We start from the raw sequence: 19,637 nt of genomic DNA on the forward strand, positions 1-19,637 counted from the left end.
GAGTAAGCAAGGGTGGATTTTAAAGATACAGACGAGTGTACATGCTTGAAAGAAGGAAGAGGGAGCATGTTGGCTAGTCCGGAGCAAAGATAAGGCAGCTGCAGCAGCCCTATCGTATCCAGTTAGATAAAAGAGAGTGAGCAGCTGAACGGGCACCAGGAAATGAACTAGTTTGCATGTTGAATTCCTCCTGTAAAGTGTATGCGACAGGGAAATAAAAACCTGTGGTAAAGCAAGCTATCGGAGTGCTCTGCATGTAACTGTACTTACTGATGGAGTATGAGCAGTGTGAGCACTATGTCGGACACAGTGGTACTGTCGAGCCGTTGGCCGCTGTGACGGTTGCCCAATACGGCCATCGTTACAGGAGAAAGGTTGACTCCACTGAGAAAGGGAAGTCAATGGTGACTTCATACAACACGCAGGGGGAGTTGGCGACAGTGAAAAATGTGTTTCCTATGCAATTGCTTTCAGGGTGAGAAGGAAGAACAGTGACATATCCTTGTCAAGAGGTCCCTTCCTCTCTGTTCAAACGCTGTGCCTTAATGTGTCGTGTGACTCGTCACATCGGAAGAGATCCAGGCTGCGGGGAAGTTAAAGAAAAGGACCTGCATTTTCCCACTGAGCTACATGGGGGGATGGGGGAGTCATCCCTTCCGCCAGTGTAAGAGGTTGGGAATAGTGAGATTCCCACAGGGGTAGACGGGGTGGGGGGGGGGGTCATGCCTCCCACCAGTGTATGTAAGAGGATGGGAATAGTGAGTTTCCCACAGGGTAGACAGGGCGGTTATGCCTTCTGTCAGTGTTGGGAAGTTGGGAATAGTGAGTTAAGAGGAGGAGGTACGCCTCCAATTGCTATTTTTTCAGAGTTGCGTTACTCTTTAAATAAGGTGCACCGTGTGTTGTGTATTGGTGGTGACCTTGGATGGATGAATGGGAGATGTGTTGTGATTGTTTGTTTATTCATTTCTAATGCGCACCAGACCCAAGGGTATCAGGGCACAACAGTTACAGGATATGCAAAGCTTAGGTTCACCAATTAAACAATAAAGTATATTACAGGACATGGACACATCAAATATATAAGCTGTTATACAGTAGGAGAATTTACATATTTAGATCGAATATATACAATTGGAGAAAGCATACTTAGCATGCAAGGTGCTCGCAGGGCGGGGCTAAAGATCAGAAGACTTCGGCCAGTTTATGTAGTTGAGTCGGAATTTCGGATAAGGTTGATCTTCTCTGATGGTATGTGGCAGGGAGTTCCATAGTTGGGGGGCTTTTACGGGGAAGCTACAACCGCCAACCTTAGAAAGCTTAAATCTAGGGATAGTGAGACAGTTGGAATTAGAGAGTCTCGTGGGTCTAGTAGAGGTTCTCCTATGGAATCTGTCCATGAGATAGGTCGGGCTACGTTGTTCAGTGCTTTGTGGGTGAGGGATGCCGTTTTAAGCTGAATTTTATTGAGGGTCGAGAGCCAGTCATTTTGGCATCTAATTATAGTTATGTGCGATTTCCTGGTCACTCCGAGAGCCGCTCTTAAGGCGTTGTTTTGGAGGATTTGTATCCTCTGGATAATCGATTTGTTAACCCCGATATATAGGGCATTGCAATAATTAAGCCTCGAAGGTATAAGGGCTCTGGCCAGGATAATGCAGTTTTCATTAGAGAGAAAGGGTTGGCCAGTTCTAATGAGCTTGCAAGTGTAGGCTGTGGCAGATGCCATAGCGTTAACTTGTTTAGAAAAGGAGAAGGTAGAATCGATATAGAAGCCAAGGGTCTTGACCTCCTTTGCAAGCTTGATGAGGTTGCCATCAATTAAGAAGGAGGAATAGACCTGGTCTCCTTTTTTGAGATTAGCGTGGGTGCCCAAGACGATGAGCTCTATTTTATCATCATTCAGGCGTAGACCATGGGTAGCCATCCATGCCTGGATGATGAGGTACGCCCTATTCACTAAGGCCAAATCCTTAACGTAATCCCCTGAAGTGGGAGGAGAATCTGAGTATCATCTGCATAGTTGGTGTAGGTGATACCAAGATGGTCCAGATCATTGAAAAGGAGCTTGGTGAATATATTGTACAGAGTGGGGGTGACACAAGAACCCTGGGGCACACCACACGTGATGGGGATGGGGTTTGCCGCTGCTGAAGGGTAGAAGACCCTCATTGTTCTATTACTTAGGAATGACTCAATCCAAGTTATAGCATCTTTGGAGAAGTGGGCAGCTGAATCCAGGTGGCTGCATAAGACCTTGTGGTCAACAAGGTCAAATGCTGCTGATAGATCAAGCAGCAGAAGGAGGGCAGTTTTTCCTTTACCTCTTAGTTAGTCAACTTGGGACTTAAGGTCGATAAGGGTGGTCTCGGTTCCATGTAATGGGCGGAATCCGGATTGTCGTGCTCCTATAAGTTTATGGTTTTCCGAATATTTTTGAATTTGGAGGTAGGCAATCCTGTCAAGGGTTATTAAGTGCTTTGTGTGTGTATGTAGTGTCTCTGGAAGAAAGGGAGATGCGTTGTGATGTGCTTGTTAAGTGTATTGCGGAAGCATGTGATGTAATGTGGAATGTTATGGTGGGGATGAAAGAATGTTTGTGGTGAGGGTTCCAAGCCCAGGCAGTTGTATGGCAGTTGGAGAGCCCTTGTCTGGGTGATGTGTGCCAGTGTTTGTTCTATACAACTGCTTCCCTACATGCTAACAAGATTAAGAACATGTAATAAACTTAAAGGAACTTACAAGAAGCATAAGGAGGTCACGTTGTTACAAAAACTAAACATCAGTCTGTGTCTTGTTGTCAAAATTGTATACACTGTCCTTGTGTCCAAAACATGAATCTAACCCTCACACTAAAATTAACCAAGAGTGTAAAGAAAGTGTCTCTGATTCAGGCTCGGTAAAAGTGTTAAAAACAAGTAAATAAATCCAACAAAATAATCTTTGGATGCAGAGGGTGGTTCCCTTCTACTGGGTATCTTGTGTAGGATGGCAAGTGTCTCTTTCAAACAACACATTATCAAGGATGGCAAAGGGGTCTCTTTTGAGCAGCCACTTCCTAAGGATAACAAACATGTCTCTTTCAAGCAACAACTTCCAAGGATGGCAAAAGTGTATTTTTCAAATAATATTTTAAATGGATTACCTGGTATAGTCCCGTGCCAGGATTCCCTTTCTGGTGTCTGCAAATCCCCTGGTATACTCTCCTGCCAGGTATCTCTCCAAATGCTTACTACCTGATGTGCTTCTTCACCAAGGCTTCTTTTCAATGTTCCCACCTTCTTTCGGTGTGACACAATTGTATTCCTTCACTGTATATACTTTTTTGGCTTGAGGTACTACTTGTCCCAACTTTCTCCACATTGACATCTCACATATGGAGACTTGTTCAACCTTTTAACTTCTTTGTAGTATTTATCTGCTTTTGGTAGCTCTTGATCCAACTTTCCCCATATTGACATCTCATACATGAGGGTTTGGGCAAATGTCTCTGTTTTCTACTTGTTCGGTATTCCCCAGCATCTCTAGACAGACTCACCAGTATCTGGCATTGCCTCTGACCTGTGGCACGTTGCTCCGGTGAAGCGTTCTCTGCACTGCAGACCTCTTTTCAGCTCTTTCGCTGGCTCTCTGTTCGTCCACCGGTAAGCCTGCTGCTTCTGGACACGACCGCGCTCCCGGTAGCTTGCCTGATGCTACCGGTTCCACAGCGGTCCTCTCACAGTGCCAGCGGTGTCTTCTGTGGCCGTGTGCCACTTCGGTAAGCACTGCCTGCAAGCAGCAGTTTGAGAACCTGTTCTGGCCAGCACATGTACGTTCCTATGCTTCTGCCTTCTCCCGTCGTTCTGCTTCCTTCTTCTTCCGTTAAACTTCTCTCTCTTACAAATGCAAACACCATATTTAAATGTCCCACACAGTTGGGCTTTATCACAACAACTAGCCTGCATATTCAGTTCACTGTTCCGTTTGATCCCTTGTACTCCTCCATCTTCCTTGTCTCAGTAGTTGAGACTTTATGGGAGTTAGCGTCCATTGAATTTATACGACTTCTACGTGATTTTGTTTGGGATTTTTATTTAGCAAAAAACCATCAGCGACAGGAAGGGGGTTATGTGTGTGTTATGTTAATATGAGGAGTGAATGGTATTCTGTCTACAATGTATGTCAAGAAAGGGTTTTAGGCTTTTGCAACTGGAGGGATTTATATGGTCTTTGTGAGATCTTACCGCCTGTTTGACGTCCTGAGAGGCAGTTGACTAGAATTTGGTATACAGCGCCTCACGCCTGAAATGCAGCGTGAAGGAAAATTGTCCAGATCTCAGACCGGGCAATGCTGCAACCAGAGTGGAAAAGGCAGATCCGGACAAAACACTCAGCAGGTGGAGAGTGCAGATCCTGAAGTGACTGCAGTAGTTGAAGAAAGGAATCGGTAACCAAGTCCAGGAGGCGCAGCCAGTGAGTAGCACCGGGCAAGGCAGGAATAATCCAAGAATAGAGCCGAAATGGTAAGGAGCACAACAGCAGCAGAATCGAGGAACAATGGGAAGGAGGAGAGCAGGTTAGGCAAAACAGGACCAGAAGGAATGCTATAATAAGAGGAACGAAGGAAGGAGCAATGTAGGCGAGAAACTAGCATCGGTACTCACTAGAGTTGAAACATGAGGTCTTGGCGTTCCTCTGCCCGTATTGTAGGAGGCGCGAGTGGTTGCGGGTGCCATTTTGGAAATAATCTGGACCGTTGTAGTAACAGCGTGATGGAACGACCAACGCCGCCATAGTGATCACCATTGAGATCTGACAATATGCCCTCTCCCAGGCATAATAGGACAAGGCTTCCAGGGGTGTGACAGATGGAATCTCCTCACCAGTCTGGGTGCATGTACTTGGCCGGCTGGTTCCCATGAACATTCCGATGAGTCGTAACCTTCCCAATCAACTAAGTACTGGAGTCTTCCTCTGAAATAGAGTCGGAGATCTTGCTGACCACATATTCGGGCACACGGTCGACCAAGACAGGCAGTGGTTTGGATTTACCTTGATCTGTCTACGGGGGAAGATACTGTTTCAAAAGTGAAGAGTGGAAAACGGGATGGATTCTTTGCCATAACTTGGAAGAAGTAGCTTGTAGGCGACGGGGTTAATGACCTTGACAATGCGGAATGGTCCTACATATAGGGAGGAGAATTTGGAAGGTTTCAGCCTTCGTGGGAGGCATTTGGTGGACAACCATACTTTGTCTCCGATGGCGTAGGAAGACTGTTGAGAACGATGTGGGTCTACACAGCAATTGACTTGCTCTCATGTTCTCTGTAGTTGGGCAAGAGCGGATTTATGTCTTTCTATATGCTGATCCACTGAGGGTAGATGGGAAACAGTTATCTTGGGAAGTGGAAAAGCAGAAGGATGATAACTATAGGCACAGAAAAAAGGTGCGGTTCGTAGAGATGAATGGAGCGAGTTATTGTATGCAAACTCTACAGTGGGTAACAGGGAAACCCAATCGTCCTGGACTGAGGCTGAAAAAAAATGGAGGTACTGCTCCATAGTCTGATTTGCCCTTTCAGTAAGTCAGTTGCTTTGAGGGTGGTAACCTGAAGACAGAGCTCTACGGATTCCAAGACCAGAACAAACAAGGGACCAAAAACATGAAGTGTATTGTGTTCCTCTGTAAGATATTATGGTGGTAGGTAATCCATGCAGACTAAATATATCTTGAAGAAACACACGTGCCATTTCACAAGCATTAGATATTTTGGGTAGGGGAACAAAGTGGGCTTGTTTAGTGAATGTGCCTACCGTAGCCATAATGGCGGTGTGTCCGTGAGAAACAGGAAGGTCTGTCACAAAATCTGTAGAGATGATTTGCCAGGGTCTAGTTGGAAGCGGAGGTTGTTGAAGTTTAACGACCAGTGCCGTTGTTAGCCGTTTGTTTTTAGCACAAATAGGACAAGTGGATATGTACTGGGTGACGTCAGACCGTACAGTAAGTGACCAAAAGTACCATAAAATTAGATCTTGAGTAGTTTTTACACCTCGATGTCCTGCAGTTCTACTGTCGTGGAAAAGACTTATGGTTGTGTGAGGGCGGGCACGAATATCCGGTGCTCCTTCATACGTGGGTCATCGGATAGATAATACGATGCATCCATAGTGTTGGTTCGCAGATGGTTTGAAGTGCAATCTTTGATGTCCTGGAGAAAGGTTTTTACGTGAAGAATAACAGTACTGGAATCAAACATGGTTCCCCTAGAGCAGACTCGATGTTCGGTATTCCTGCGATAAAGCATCAGCCAGAATATTCATGGATCCCGGGAGGTAGGTGATAAGAAAACGATAGTGTGCAAAAAAGTGTTCCCAACATGCATGTCGGCTTTTTTTACGCTCCATGTTTTGCAGGACTTTTACATTTTTGTGGTCCTTTCTCACTTCCACCGGGTGTTGCGCTCCAAGTAAGAGATGCCTCCATTCTTTGAATGCTGTTTTGATGGCTAGTAACTCTTTCTCAAGTATGGTATAATTCCTCTCCATGGCTGATAGAGTATGTGAAAGATAAGCGATGGGGTGTTAGAGTTGATCAGCTTGTTTCTGTAATACTGATAGTACTGCACCCAAAGCTTCATCGGAGGCATCCACGAGAAAAGTCTTTTGGACATCAGGTTGACAATGGATGGGAGCCGAAGTAAGACTCTTCAGAGTCCGGAAAGGCCATGTATTGTTGATCTTCCCATTGACAAGGAATATTCTTTTTCAGAAGGCGAGTGATGGGTAAGACCAAGGTAGAATAATGAGTGATGAATCTTCTATGGAAATTCCACAGACCAAGAAATTGTTGAACTTCTTTAACGGACCACGGAACAGACCACTCGAGAATAGCCTTAATTTTCTCTTTTAGGGAACATACATTTCTTTAAACCTTTATCTTGGCATCACTAACACTCCTGGTCATCTGTGGTGGATTAAATGGTTGACAAAAGAGCACTTCTTGCATTCCCAGATTTCTGGTCAAACAAGCCCTACCATCCCTTGTTGTTTTTTTGATAAAGCATGGTCTCTTTTTAGACAAAAAGGCACAAAACGTGTCGTTGGTAGCAAGGGTCCTTGGCCAACGCCGGACCCCCTTCACCATCTTTCCTTGTTGTGCTGGGGAAGTAGCCCATTTGTCAGCCCTTGCGCCTAATAGCCTATCGGAGGAGCCGGCAGGCGAAGCCGGCACACCCCCAAGGCACACACTAGCCTCTGTCCTAGGCTGCACTGAAGTAGAATCACCGTCTGAGAGCCGGAGCTCCTCTCTCATCGCTGTGCTGCAATCCAAGCAGCTTCTATCCCTCTATCAGTCTACCAGATCGAAGGTAAGCCACATTTGTGACGCTTTTGTGACGACGCTCAACGTTTAATTTCGGCGGCGCTGGCGGCAGCATTGCTGCCGATATATTGAAGTAATTTATTTGATCACTTCTCCCAAGGCGCTCTGTGTGCCTTCATGCCCGACTGCATGCCCAGCAACGTGCACTCGACCAACTCGATCAGATCAGCACGACGAGATGACCATTGCAAGATGGCCGATGCCGGACCCCCTTCACCATCCTTCCTTGTTGTGCTGGGTAAGTAGCCCATTGGTCAGCCCTTGCGCCTAATAGCTTATCGGAGGAGCCGGCAGGCGAAGCCGACACACCCCCAGGCCTTAGCTCCTGACTGAGCTGACCAAGCGCAGCCGGCGCTAGGCGACGAAGCGCTGCCCACCTATCTGCGCAACCTACGTGCCCACTGCTCCTGCTTTGATGCCCTGCATACCCTTGAGAACTGGATTGGCATGAGTAATTGCGTAATTCTACATGAGCCCTCTAACAAACCAACACCAAAACACAGTGAGTCCAGTCCCTATAAGTGTTTGACTGTCCTCTCAGACGCCCGCCCTCTGGATATATGCTATACCCACGAACAATTAACCAACACTGTAGCACCTTCAGACCTCCAGATTTTGAACTATCTCTGCGCCTCTTCAGCGTCAGATTGCAAATTTGAAGGCATATTGTCCATTTGGCATTAAATTGAGTCGCCATTATTATGATTTCAGTGCCGGCAGCAAAGTAGCTGCCACGACTCCCTGCGGCATCACAAGCTCAGAGCGTACCTGTACCGTCCCTCCTTACTGCATGCACAATCTACTATGAACACTATACTTTGTCATAATCTACAATGCCTGTTATATTGCCTCAAAATATGGCCTGCTTGTACTCCCTATAATGTATATACCTTCTTGAGTAGCATGTTCCACCATATATTACTAGAACTAACACCACTACCTACTGCCTAAATTGCTATTTACGGCCCAATGACCTACTATGCCCCCATACTGCATTGTACTAGTATGTTCCCTCATGCGTGTCGACTCATGCATTTGCGTAACATCACGCACTGTCAGACCTTATAAGAAATCGGTTATCTGACTCCCTGATTGTGTCCCTAGCCTAGCACACCCCCATGTATGCCGTTTGATTGCAATCCTTGACAACTATATTAGCAATATATGTTACTACCTCCTAACTCTTTGTGACCCTTGCTGTCTGTTAACAAAGTGCATAGTGATACCTATACTGTCACACTGCCTAGCATCACAGACGATAGCGCATCCTTTGAGCCTCAACGCTAGTGTATGCTAAAACCTGCCTTCATGCCTTCCATACGTACACCTGATAGGTCCTGGTGTAACATGCACACTTTTACCACTACCTTATGCCTTATTAGTTTACTATCAGCGCTCAACTTGATAGAAGGCTTCAACCCCATGAGATTACAAAACACACTGACCATGGCCCCTATGATTTCTAAATTTTCTCGCCATACTATGCATCCTAGCAACCTGTTCAGACCCAGAATACCTTGCACTGTAGAAGCTAGGAACCTGAGACTATGTGCGCGCCTCAGTAAACTTTACGAACCACTCGCTAGATCACTCCCCTCACCCAACATCAAAACTAACCTCCAGATCACCTAGAAAACCTTAAGGGGTTTGTCTATCCCTATTAACGCTGCCTATCAGCCCACCTCCAAACAACACTCCCTGAACAAAGCCAACAAATTAGACCCCTCACCCCCACCCTCCACCAATATAACACCCACCCCTCCTCTCAAAGCAGCACTAATAAATGTGCAATCCCTGCTGGCACATGCCACTGACACTGCTGACCTAATATTGACCAACAACCTCGACTTCTTAGCCATTACTGAGTCTTGGCTTCATGATGCAGCAGGACCCTTGCTCTCTGTAGCTGTCCCGGATGGCTACCTATAATCAGACAAGATAGAGATAACTCACGAGGCGGATGAGTCGCCATCATCTCAAAATCCAGCCTCTCTGATACTAGCTCCTGCCCAAAACACCCCCTCCTGTGAAATCCTCTCTGCAAAACTCCCTCTAGTTAATTCCCAAACATTAACCATTCACCTTATCTATAGCCCCCCCGGCCCCGTTGGAACCTTTGAGGCGGACATTCACTCTCTTCTATCCAACAACCTGAAAACCACATCTCCGGTATTAGTCCTGGGAGATTTCAACCTGGGCTTCAATGACCCTCTAGCACACATACCTCTGTCATCACTAACACCCTATATGAATTAGGCTTTTCCCAAAAAATCTCTGAACTCACCCACATCAAAGGGAGAACCCTCGACTGGGTCCTGGAACATAATTGCACAGTCAACATTACCTCCATCACCCCCTATATATGGACAGATCACTTTCTCGTGTCCTTTTTACTTCTCACTACCAGACCACTCCTGCCAACCACGCCTATAGCCCCACCTTGTCTAACCAGAAACAAAAAAAACATAACCAGGGAGAAAGTGATCCCAGCGATTATCCCTACCCTGCTTGGAGACCATCTTGACCCAGGCTCACTTGTCAATGAGTACAATAAAATCATGCTTACTACATTGGACATCATTGCTCCCAGTAAACTTGGGCCTAGTAAGCTTAAAGCGCATCTGAATAAATGGTTTTCGCCTCAACTCAAAGACCTCAGGAACCTAAAGAGGAGTTGTGAAACCACTTGGCGATTACTCCCAACATCATCTAACAAAACGAAACTTACTGAAATATCATCCCACTACAAAAAGGAGATTATCCTTGCCAAACGTAATTCTTACAACAAATGCATCTCTAGCGCTAACTCTAGCTCTAAAGAACTATTCTCCATCCTCAAGGAACTTGAATCTCCTATTAGCATACCTGATATCTGCACCAAAGACAAAACATGGTTTACTGATATACAACGGGCCCTTTCCAACGAAATATCAACCCTCCAAAATAAAATCTCCCAAAAAAACAATCCCTTAACTACCTTCCGCATAACATTACTCCAAGTATCCCTGAGAGGGACCCACTGGCTAACTTGACCCCCCAATTTAACTTCAACAGAATCTCTACCCTTGAGGCAGAGAAAGTAATCCTTTCCCTCAAGCCCTCTAACTGCCAGGGAGATCTCTGCCCTGCTCAGCTCATAAAAGACGCGACTAGAGACCTAGCCCCTTTCATAGCCAAACTCATCAGTGCCTCTTTCACATCTGGCACCGTCCCATCCAATCTCAAACAATCCTGGGTGCTCCCGTTACTAAAGAAACTAACTCTAGATCCACTTATACCCACTAACTACCGCCCCATCGCAATAGTCTCCTTTCTGCTTAAAATGCTTGGCAAAGTTGCCTATCTTCAAATACAAAAATACTTGGAGCAACATAAGCTCCTTGGAGCACGCCAATCAGGCTTCCGCCTTCAACATGGAAATGAGACTGCCCTTATCGACCTGAAGGCACAGGTAGACGATTTGAGAGACAATGGGAAATCAGCCTTACTCCTTTTACTCGACCTCTGCTGCATTCGACCTTGTGGATCACAAGGTCTTATGTAGACACCTGGACTCAGCTGCCCACTTCTCCAAGGATGCTATCACCTGGATTGAATCCTTCTTAAGCGAGAGAACTATGAGGGTCTTCTCCCCTTCAGCAGCAGCGGACCCATTCCCATCACCTGTGGCGTGCCTCAGGGGTCATGTGTCTCCCCCACCCTATACAACATTTTTAACAAGCCCCTCTTTGATGATTTGGACCTTCTTGGTATCGCCTACACTAACTATGCAGATGATACCCGTATTCTCCTCCCACTTTCAGGGGTCTACAGAGAGGATTTGGCCTTGGTGAATAGGGTGTATCTCATCATCCAAGCATGGATGGCCACTCATGGTCTATGCCTGAATGATGATAAAACGGAGCTCATCACTCTGGGCACCCACACCAACCTGAAGAAATTAGGGCATGAGTACTCATCTTTCATTATAGATGATAACCTTATTAAGGTGGCTAAGGAAGTAAAAACGCTTGGCTTCTACCTTGATTCTACCCTCTCCCTAGCCAAACAAGTAAGCTCCATGGCCTCCGCCACAGCTTAGCTGATCAGAACTGGCAAAGCCTTTCTCTCAGATGACAATTGCATCACCCTGGTAAGAGCCCTGATCCTATCAAGGCTCGACTACTGCAATGCATTATATATTGGGGCCAACAAATCTATCATCCAAAAAATCCAAATCCTGCAAAATAATGCTTTATGAGCTGCCCTAGGAGTGCCTAAAAGGTCACATGTATCGGCAATAGGACGCCAAAACAACTGGCTTTCTACCCTCAACAAAATTCAACTTAAAACGGTTTCCCTAACTCACAAGGCACTGAACAACGCTGCCCCTAGCTATCTCATGAACAGACTTCAAAGAAGAATCTCCAACAGACCCACAAGACTTGTTAACTCCAACTGCATCACTATCCCCAGATTCAAACTCTCTAAGGTTGGTGGAAATAGCGTCCACGTCAAAGCTGCTCAACTGTGGAACTGCCTACCACATCACATTGGAGAAGATCAACCTTATCCTAAGTTCAGACTAAGTTATATCAACTGCCTTAAATTGAAGGACATCTAATGGCCACACCTACTCCATCCATTAGGACTACACTGCTGCATCTCTGCACCCCCTCTAGCATACTTGTATTTATACCTTGCCTTTGTATACCATTTATATTGTAATGATTGTCTTTGCATACTCCTCTGCACTGCCCTTTCCTCTTTGTGTTCCTCAACTGGACTATTGTTTGCCTGTACTGCCATTTCTGTAACCTGTTAACTAAGCTTTGCATTACCTTTAACTGCTGCGCCCTGATACCCCTGGGTCTGGTGCGCATTACAAATGAATAAACTAAACTAAAGGTAAGGAGGTTATCTGGCACACCAAGTTCATTCTCATCTAAGGATTGAGAAACTATCATTACTAAGAAATGAACAGACAGGACATTTCATAGTAAAACCACTGCAGGCTCCCACACTGGAGTAAATGTAAGATGCAGTGGGTGGTGGTTGCTCCGAGAGCATTCGCTAAACCTCATGGCAACTAGACAGTGCTGTCCAATTCATGAAAGTAAAAACAAAACCGATATGTTTGTTAGGAAAAGGCATTTTCCTAACATAATCCGATACCATTCACACATATAATGAGCACAGGCTCCAATTGGCCAGCAACTAACAGAATGGAGAAATATAAAATACGTTCTGATGTCAATAAAGTGACAGATTGGATGCCTCATCCTCTTTCCCTCTAAACTTCCATAAAACTCTTCTGATAACACACCCTCAATAATAAATGTCAGTGGGGGTAGGTTTCATCTGAAGCGTTCCAAGAGAGATTGCAGTTATTGTGTTAGTTACGTCCTACACCTTATTCAATAGGGCATTATAAAACTGTGACATAGTTTCTTGTCTCAGACCAGGAAGTGGGGATAAAGAGGGAGAGGGAGACCACACATTATGTTGACTTGGAGGTGGTATATGGTGGATCCCCCAGATGCTCTGCCTCTCTTGGGCTCTCCACTTGTATTGATCAGAGGAGCAGGTTTCTCCCCATGTTTTCAGGTGCGTGTGGTCTGCAAATCTTTACATCATAGACCTACCCGGTGTATGCTTGCAGACTGCCAGCCACTGGTTACCCCCAAACTTGCAGAGTGCAAAGCTGTGGTTCCAACAGCAGGAGAAGCAGACAACCAACTGCAGAAAGATTCAGTAAGCTAAGAAACCTTTTCAGCATCAGGCTTCCATCATGACCAAGCCGCCTGATTCCAAGATGGTGGCCTTGTCACTTATGGACTCAGTAAATAAGTTCCATTGCTGCACCGCAGTCAGAACGAATTGATATAATGTAGCCTAGTCCATGAGTCCCCAAAGGTATATTCCGATCTAAACATTCATTTCCAATAGTGCAGATTATAAAAGGGGGACAACACTGAGACGAATTGTGGGTGAAGTCAGGCAGCCATGGAATTGGTGATATTCGGCATGGCAAGGGTCTGTGTGCCTTAGGAATTGGTGGTGCGCCATGTGGTGGTTGAGCGACAGCACCTTCTCTGTTAGTCTGAATGGTGACACTACCTCGTGTACAATTCTGGCAGGGAATTGGATATTTCCCAACTGGAGATGCACACGAGGACCCATAATATTTCATACAGCAGAGTCATTCACAATTGAGGTCCTCCTTTACATTCAGTAGGAGCCAGCGTCTGCAAATAAATGAATACAAATGTTATTATCCTTTAACAGGTCATCTTTTCACTATATAGATGCTCCCCCTCCTCCTTGCCCCCACAAAGGTACATCGTTGGGTTTAGGACAGAAACATGTTGGGGCTAATGACCGAATGTATACTTGATATGCAATGTTTTTACTGTATGGTATGTCCCTGTGCTAAACCGAGCAGATACAGCTCTAATGGCTTTTTGAGATCTTGCTTTCGTAAAATAGCATCTGTCCTGGATGGGAAATTCTTATGTGGCAGATCATTTTTGACCTATTAAATGATTCATGCAAACATGAAGCTTGGTTTAAAACGCAATAACCTTGTTGCTTTAATTCACTATTGACTAAGGTTTTTGTAAAAACCTTAGGCTATAATTATTTTTACTGGATTCTCTTTTCTCCTGTGACATTATGTGACTGCCTTCATCCTCTGTGCGCGTCCGTATTTACCTTCTACACTGATTATATCCTCTGTCAACAGTGGAGCTTTCCCATGTATCAGTGGTGATGCAAGGTTACCATTACTGAACTTTTTGTAATGTTTGGCAGTGGTACATCAATGTGTTGGAAGAGCATGATCTAGTCAATGGCATGGGTAGCAAGGCCATGCTGTATTGGTGTTGGGCAGAAACCTGTGCAGTTCCCTCTGGGACCACTGCAAAAAGATTTAAGACTACAGGTGTTTGGCAGTAAACCCACTTGGTAGCAGTCTGTACCACACTGACTCACTTGGTAGCTGTGGCTGAGCAGTCAGACTTCCCTCAAGAAGAGTTAGGCAATATACAGAGTATTCACAATAGGTTAAAAGAACACAGTAGAACAAGCAAACACTGACCAGAGCTTGGTGTAAAAGAGATATAATTATTTATTTTAAAACCACACACTGGCACTAATATCAAGCAGTTCAAAAACACGGTCACTTAAAGATATACACTCCCTTAAAAGAATATTAGACAAGTCTTAAGTAAAGCCCCACTTATTTTCAGACAGCGGTGAGCGCTTAACGCAGATGGCACTCTAATAATTCGGTTTAAAAGGGAGAGAAAGGCAGAGCATAAATTGAAACAGATCCCAACACTTTCAAAAGAACACAGCAAGAGAGGAAGGCAGAATCGACCCGTGAAGTTAGAGTTCAGGAAGCCGGATCCACTTTAATAGGATCAGAACGAAATGTGTCCAAGGTCACACGGTTGAAAAGTGCACAAAAGTCTCAAAGGTTCAGAAAGAAGTTGGACCAAAAGAAAGGGACCAGTTAGAAGGTCAAGGCGGCCAGCCCAGTCCAGAAGGTTAAGGGAATATTATTACCTTGTAGCAATCTTTAGAAAGGGAGGCCTGGCGGACACGGTACCTTAAAGTGGTGAGAATACTCCAGCGGGGGCATTTGTTCCTGGCAGCGGGTGCAAGTCGGTGCTTCGTCCGGAGGAAGAGAGGATCTCGTTGGGGAGGAAAGCAGGAGTTTGTTGCACTGCCAGGGAAGAAACCAGCCGCAGAGTTCTCAGTTAAAAGGAGCGGTCCTTGTGTTCGCGGTCCAGTGTTAAGTGGCTATCCGGTTGCCGGGATGCTTGGCACGGGCAATTTGACCACAAGTCATCCTGGGATGCGAGAAAAAGAAGGTAAACTGGTTGTGCCCACCAGTCAGGGGAAGAAGACTTTCCAACCGGGAGATCTTCTATGACGTGGGGAAGTGGTGAGTCGGTTCCGTAGGGCTCCACCGGTGGTGTCATCGTAGCAGGTCGGCTCAGCTTCTCCCTCGTCGGATTCTCAGGTCCTGTGGCGACTTCTAAAGTTCCAGTCCCAAAAGCACTACTTTTATGCAGCACACCCCCATTCACTCAGCCTAGCTGTCAATCAAACATGCTAAGTGGTGAGCCGGCCGGCTCACCACTTGGGCCAATCACACAAGAGTGCGACTTGAGTTACCAAGCTAACTCAGTCCAGGGTGCCTAAACCCCCTACCACACACCCTGTGGTACCCAGACAGTGTGGCACCACTTTTGGAGGCTTCTGTGGAGAAGCCCGCCAAAAAGTGGAACAAAGGGCTCGACTTGGGTTGGAGTCACAGAAGAGAACACAAACGCTATTTTAGAATCGAGTTCTGGCAAAAAATACCAACCGGCGAATTAATATTAAATAAATAAACCGGCGGTATGTTCGAGGCTATGAGAATTAAATAATTAAAGTTGGTAGCCTCGAACAATGGGAAAATCCCATAGAGATATATTTGCTGTCGAATATAAAAAGTAGTATCCACTGCCACCAGCCAAAACTCGATCAGGGGGGACGGAGACATGCCCCCTCGACAAACAGACCCCGGAGCAATATAATTGCCCCGACCAGTACGTCCACAATATGATGGTTTGTACTGGTTTCTGTCATAATTTGGGACTAGTAAAGCCAATGGTGACTTTACATGCCCTGGGAGACAGTAGTCAGTCCCAGGTTATGGAGTCTATGGTTGGGTGTCACTTTGACACCCCTGTGTCACTGCACTGAGGGTGCTGTGTAACACGCATAGTAAAAACACATGAGACCCTATGGAGTAAAGGACCTCATAGCCCATAAAACACATTAACAGTCAAAGGAACCCCTCAAATCATGCCCACGAGTGTGAGGAAAAGAGACTCACTCTTGGCAGGAGAAAAAAACAAACTCCAGAAATCCAGCAAAGCTGCTGGGGGACTCACTGGGTTAGGAAATTTAGCCTAAACAGAGAATTCTCCTTAACAATCGGAAGAGGGCATGTGAATGCTTAAAATGTTTTGAGGCAGAGTTTGCTGTAGTCGGGGTGTTTGCTGGCCGATTGGAACAGATCTGTGGACGAGACAGAGTGAAATGAGTTGATATTGTTCCAGCAGCAATAACGATGGACGAAATAGGTTCAGTAAAAAACACGGGGGCTGGGGAATAGAAATGCAAACCTTGGGCATCTACTCATCTAATTTTAAGTAATGCTTGATTATCAGTACTTTATTTTTCTTTAGAACATAAGCAATGGGAATTATGAAGGCTAAACCCAACCATTCAGATTTGAAAAAGAAATAGGAAACAGATCAAAATAAGTGGGGGGTTTGCAAACAGCCAGTGGCACCAATCTTGTTTCCTGGCTAAGTTCGCTTGTCAGATGGAGGGTGACTGTAGCTGGATCTGGAGCAAATCATATCAATTCTTCCTTCAGTTACTATTTCTTGCACCAATCTAGCTTTTTGCTCCCACGTCGAGTGTGCTTGATCACACTACTCAGCGGTTTCAACCTGCCTGCTCTTCTAGCACTTGGAAGCAGCACTTCGCCAGGTACTAGATGTCACTTAACGTGCCCATTCTGGGCAGCAAACGCATATTGCGTCATGTACTGAGCGACAAGAGCCAAGCCACGTGGTGTATGTTGAACGTTAATGGGTTTCATGGGGTCATGCTCCTTAAATCCACTTGGGTTTAGTTGTAAACATAACCTTATCAAGGATCTGCAGTATGCAGCCTGCCAGAGTGGTTTAGTGCACTTTGCTACACGCATTATGTTTAACATGTCATGTGAGCAAGGGATTGGGCAGTGCATAGAAGCCTGTGCCAGTAGGAGAATTGCAGCTATTGGGCACACCCACAAGAATGAGTTGTGTGCATTTCTCGTCGCCCCATCTGCTGTAGATCAGCCACTGTGGTGGGAAGAACACACGAGAACATGCTCACATATAAGGGAAAAGAGAAAGCAAATCCAGTGTTACTGCATGTTTCCCATAAACTGTGATATTTTATACAATTCAACGTATGTGCTCTGCTGTGATCTCAATCTTTACAAATGTAGGAACGGGCTTGATTTGGTCAACATCCAGCCACGGTGTCCTTTCACAGATCTGTGTGTCCTAAAATTGGACAAGATTACAAAAAACAAAGCCTGGAATGTAGAGCATCCACAGTGCACGCATTGTTGAGGATTGTGTAACATTTCATATTGTGGATGTTTGTTTGCAGTCCTGTTGTGGTAAAGCGGTTTATAGTGATTATGTCGGAAAAAAAAGGTCGACATGCAAAACAATCGAATACAAACCATCGCATACCAAAGCATCGACAATCAATATTTTACATGTAAAAGTGCAATTCCATTGAAACCAGTCCATCGACAATATACATGGACTGGTTTCAATGGAAATGCACTTCTATATGTAAAGAGTAGCATTTTCATGCTTTTTCTGTAACTTTAAAAGTTACATGGCGCTGTCCAGTGCTGAATTTTCAGCACTGGCCAGCTCCTTGTAACTTTTAAAGTATTTCTTTATATTGGGGGGGGGGTGCCCCCCAAAACCCCGCAACCCCCACACTAACCCTAACCCCCAACCCTAATGTAACCCTTAATCTAACCCTGGCCCCAACCCTAACCCTAATCTAACCCCTAATCATAACATTACATTTCGATGGATCCATCGAATTTTATTCAACAAAATGGCCGTTCTATGGAATGGTATTTCGATGGAAAAAATTCGAAGGTTTGGTGTTAGATTGTCATTCAATGGAATGACTGGATACTGGATACCTGGTAAAAAGCATGTTATTGCATATCTAAGGAGTCGTCCATTTCAAACATTGCAAAGCACAGGTCCATTGTCTCTTTAGGTTCAACAAAGAGTAGGGTTTTATGAAAAGTGTGCTTTTGTAGAAGTAAAGGGTGGGCTTCATTGGAAGGGCCACTGTTTTTAAAAACATAAATTGTATGTTAATATCGTTTAAATATCTTTTAGTAGCGGGGAGGGGTGGAGTAGAATCTGGGAAGACAACCATGGCACGGGTCACCCCCATTGCATGCCAGTGTGATGCACAAGAGGAACGGGCCACACACCCTATGTTGACAGATCCCGAATTACAGGTTTCTAAAAATGTGCATTCAGGCCCTCATGCTTCCAGAATAAATACTAGGATAAGTATTGTACTTGAAACGGTCTTCCTTTAAATAAGAATAGGTGCTTTATAAGTAACACCTGCATCTGAAAGTAATTACTAATACAGAAGGAATGACTGGCACTCGTTACCAGGTCCACCTTTGGCATCAGTAATCCCCATTCATCCTTCCTGCAAATTATATTTTAAGGGAGATGCGCAACATTCGTCTTTCTACTGCAGGACTTGTATTATAAGATTGAAAATGTTTCTTTAAGAGTTCCTGTTAAATGAATTCCAGGAGAGTTTAACGAGAACAATAAGACGAGCAATCAAATGAAAGCCTATGTTTGACCCACCCTTTGTGTGGTGACTTTTGGATGCAGCATGTTTGGGGCCCCTCCCCCATAATATGTGGACTGATGCCTGCAGGGCAGCGTTGATGTGTCCTGGGTTTCCATGGGTCAGCTGGTTCTCTGTAGATGCGTTTGTTTCCTTTTCAATGCACAAGGTGTCTCCCAGGTGCTCTGTGGACCTCCTGGCTGGACTCCATTTTAAATCACAAACCTTGTTCTGTGTTTCAGAGCCAGGCCTCGAGCGTTTTGCCTTGCGGACAGTGACGAGGAGTCCTCTAGCGCCGGCTCTTCAGAGGAAGACGACCCGCCTGAAGTAACTGGGGAGGTTGTGGGGGCCGAAGGGTAAGGTCGAGCTGCAGCTGTTATTATAAGGGCAGATGTGTATGCACTTTACTGAAATGGTAATCCCGTATTTCTCGTTCTTCCGCATTATTATAAGGCCTCTTAAGTGTTTTGTTTAAGTTTTGTCATCTTGGAATGAATGCATTAGGAATTAGTTTTCAATCTTTTTTTAATTGTCAATCTATATCTTTTGTCCCCTGCCAAGGTACCTAATTACAAATTCCTGTGGTCGCTAGAGCATCCATTGGTAGAAGGACTTGGGTTCTAGTTTGCTCCCACCAAGATTGGCTCTATGAAAGGCACCCCTAGACTGCTGCCTAGAGCTCCACCATCAGGACAGGCCAAGTGGGCGCCAGAACGACCCTTCGGGCATCCAGCCTAGTTCCATGGATGGGGGTGGGAGGAGACTGTGACTTTGCCCGAGTCAGCATCAATACTCGCATCGCCTAAAGCATATACATTATAAA

General features: G+C 45.3%; 1 protein-coding gene across 2 annotated transcripts in view; it reads left to right on the forward strand.

The window, feature by feature from the left end:
* The window catches only part of TEX2 (testis expressed 2), a 1,181,730-nt gene that overhangs the window by 871,352 nt on the left and 290,741 nt on the right, over positions 1-19,637 (forward strand). For both annotated transcript variants that reach the window (XM_069654999.1, XM_069655000.1), the window contains exon 9: positions 19,057-19,170. In XM_069654999.1, the coding sequence (XP_069511100.1) occupies positions 19,057-19,170 (114 nt within the window). The remainder of the gene's footprint in view (positions 1-19,056; positions 19,171-19,637) is intronic.

Source organism: Ambystoma mexicanum, chromosome 3q, assembly GCF_040938575.1.
Source record: "Ambystoma mexicanum isolate Mex_15411 chromosome 3q, UKY_AmexF1_1, whole genome shotgun sequence".
In the NCBI taxonomy this organism is placed as follows: domain Eukaryota; kingdom Metazoa; phylum Chordata; class Amphibia; order Caudata; family Ambystomatidae; genus Ambystoma; species Ambystoma mexicanum.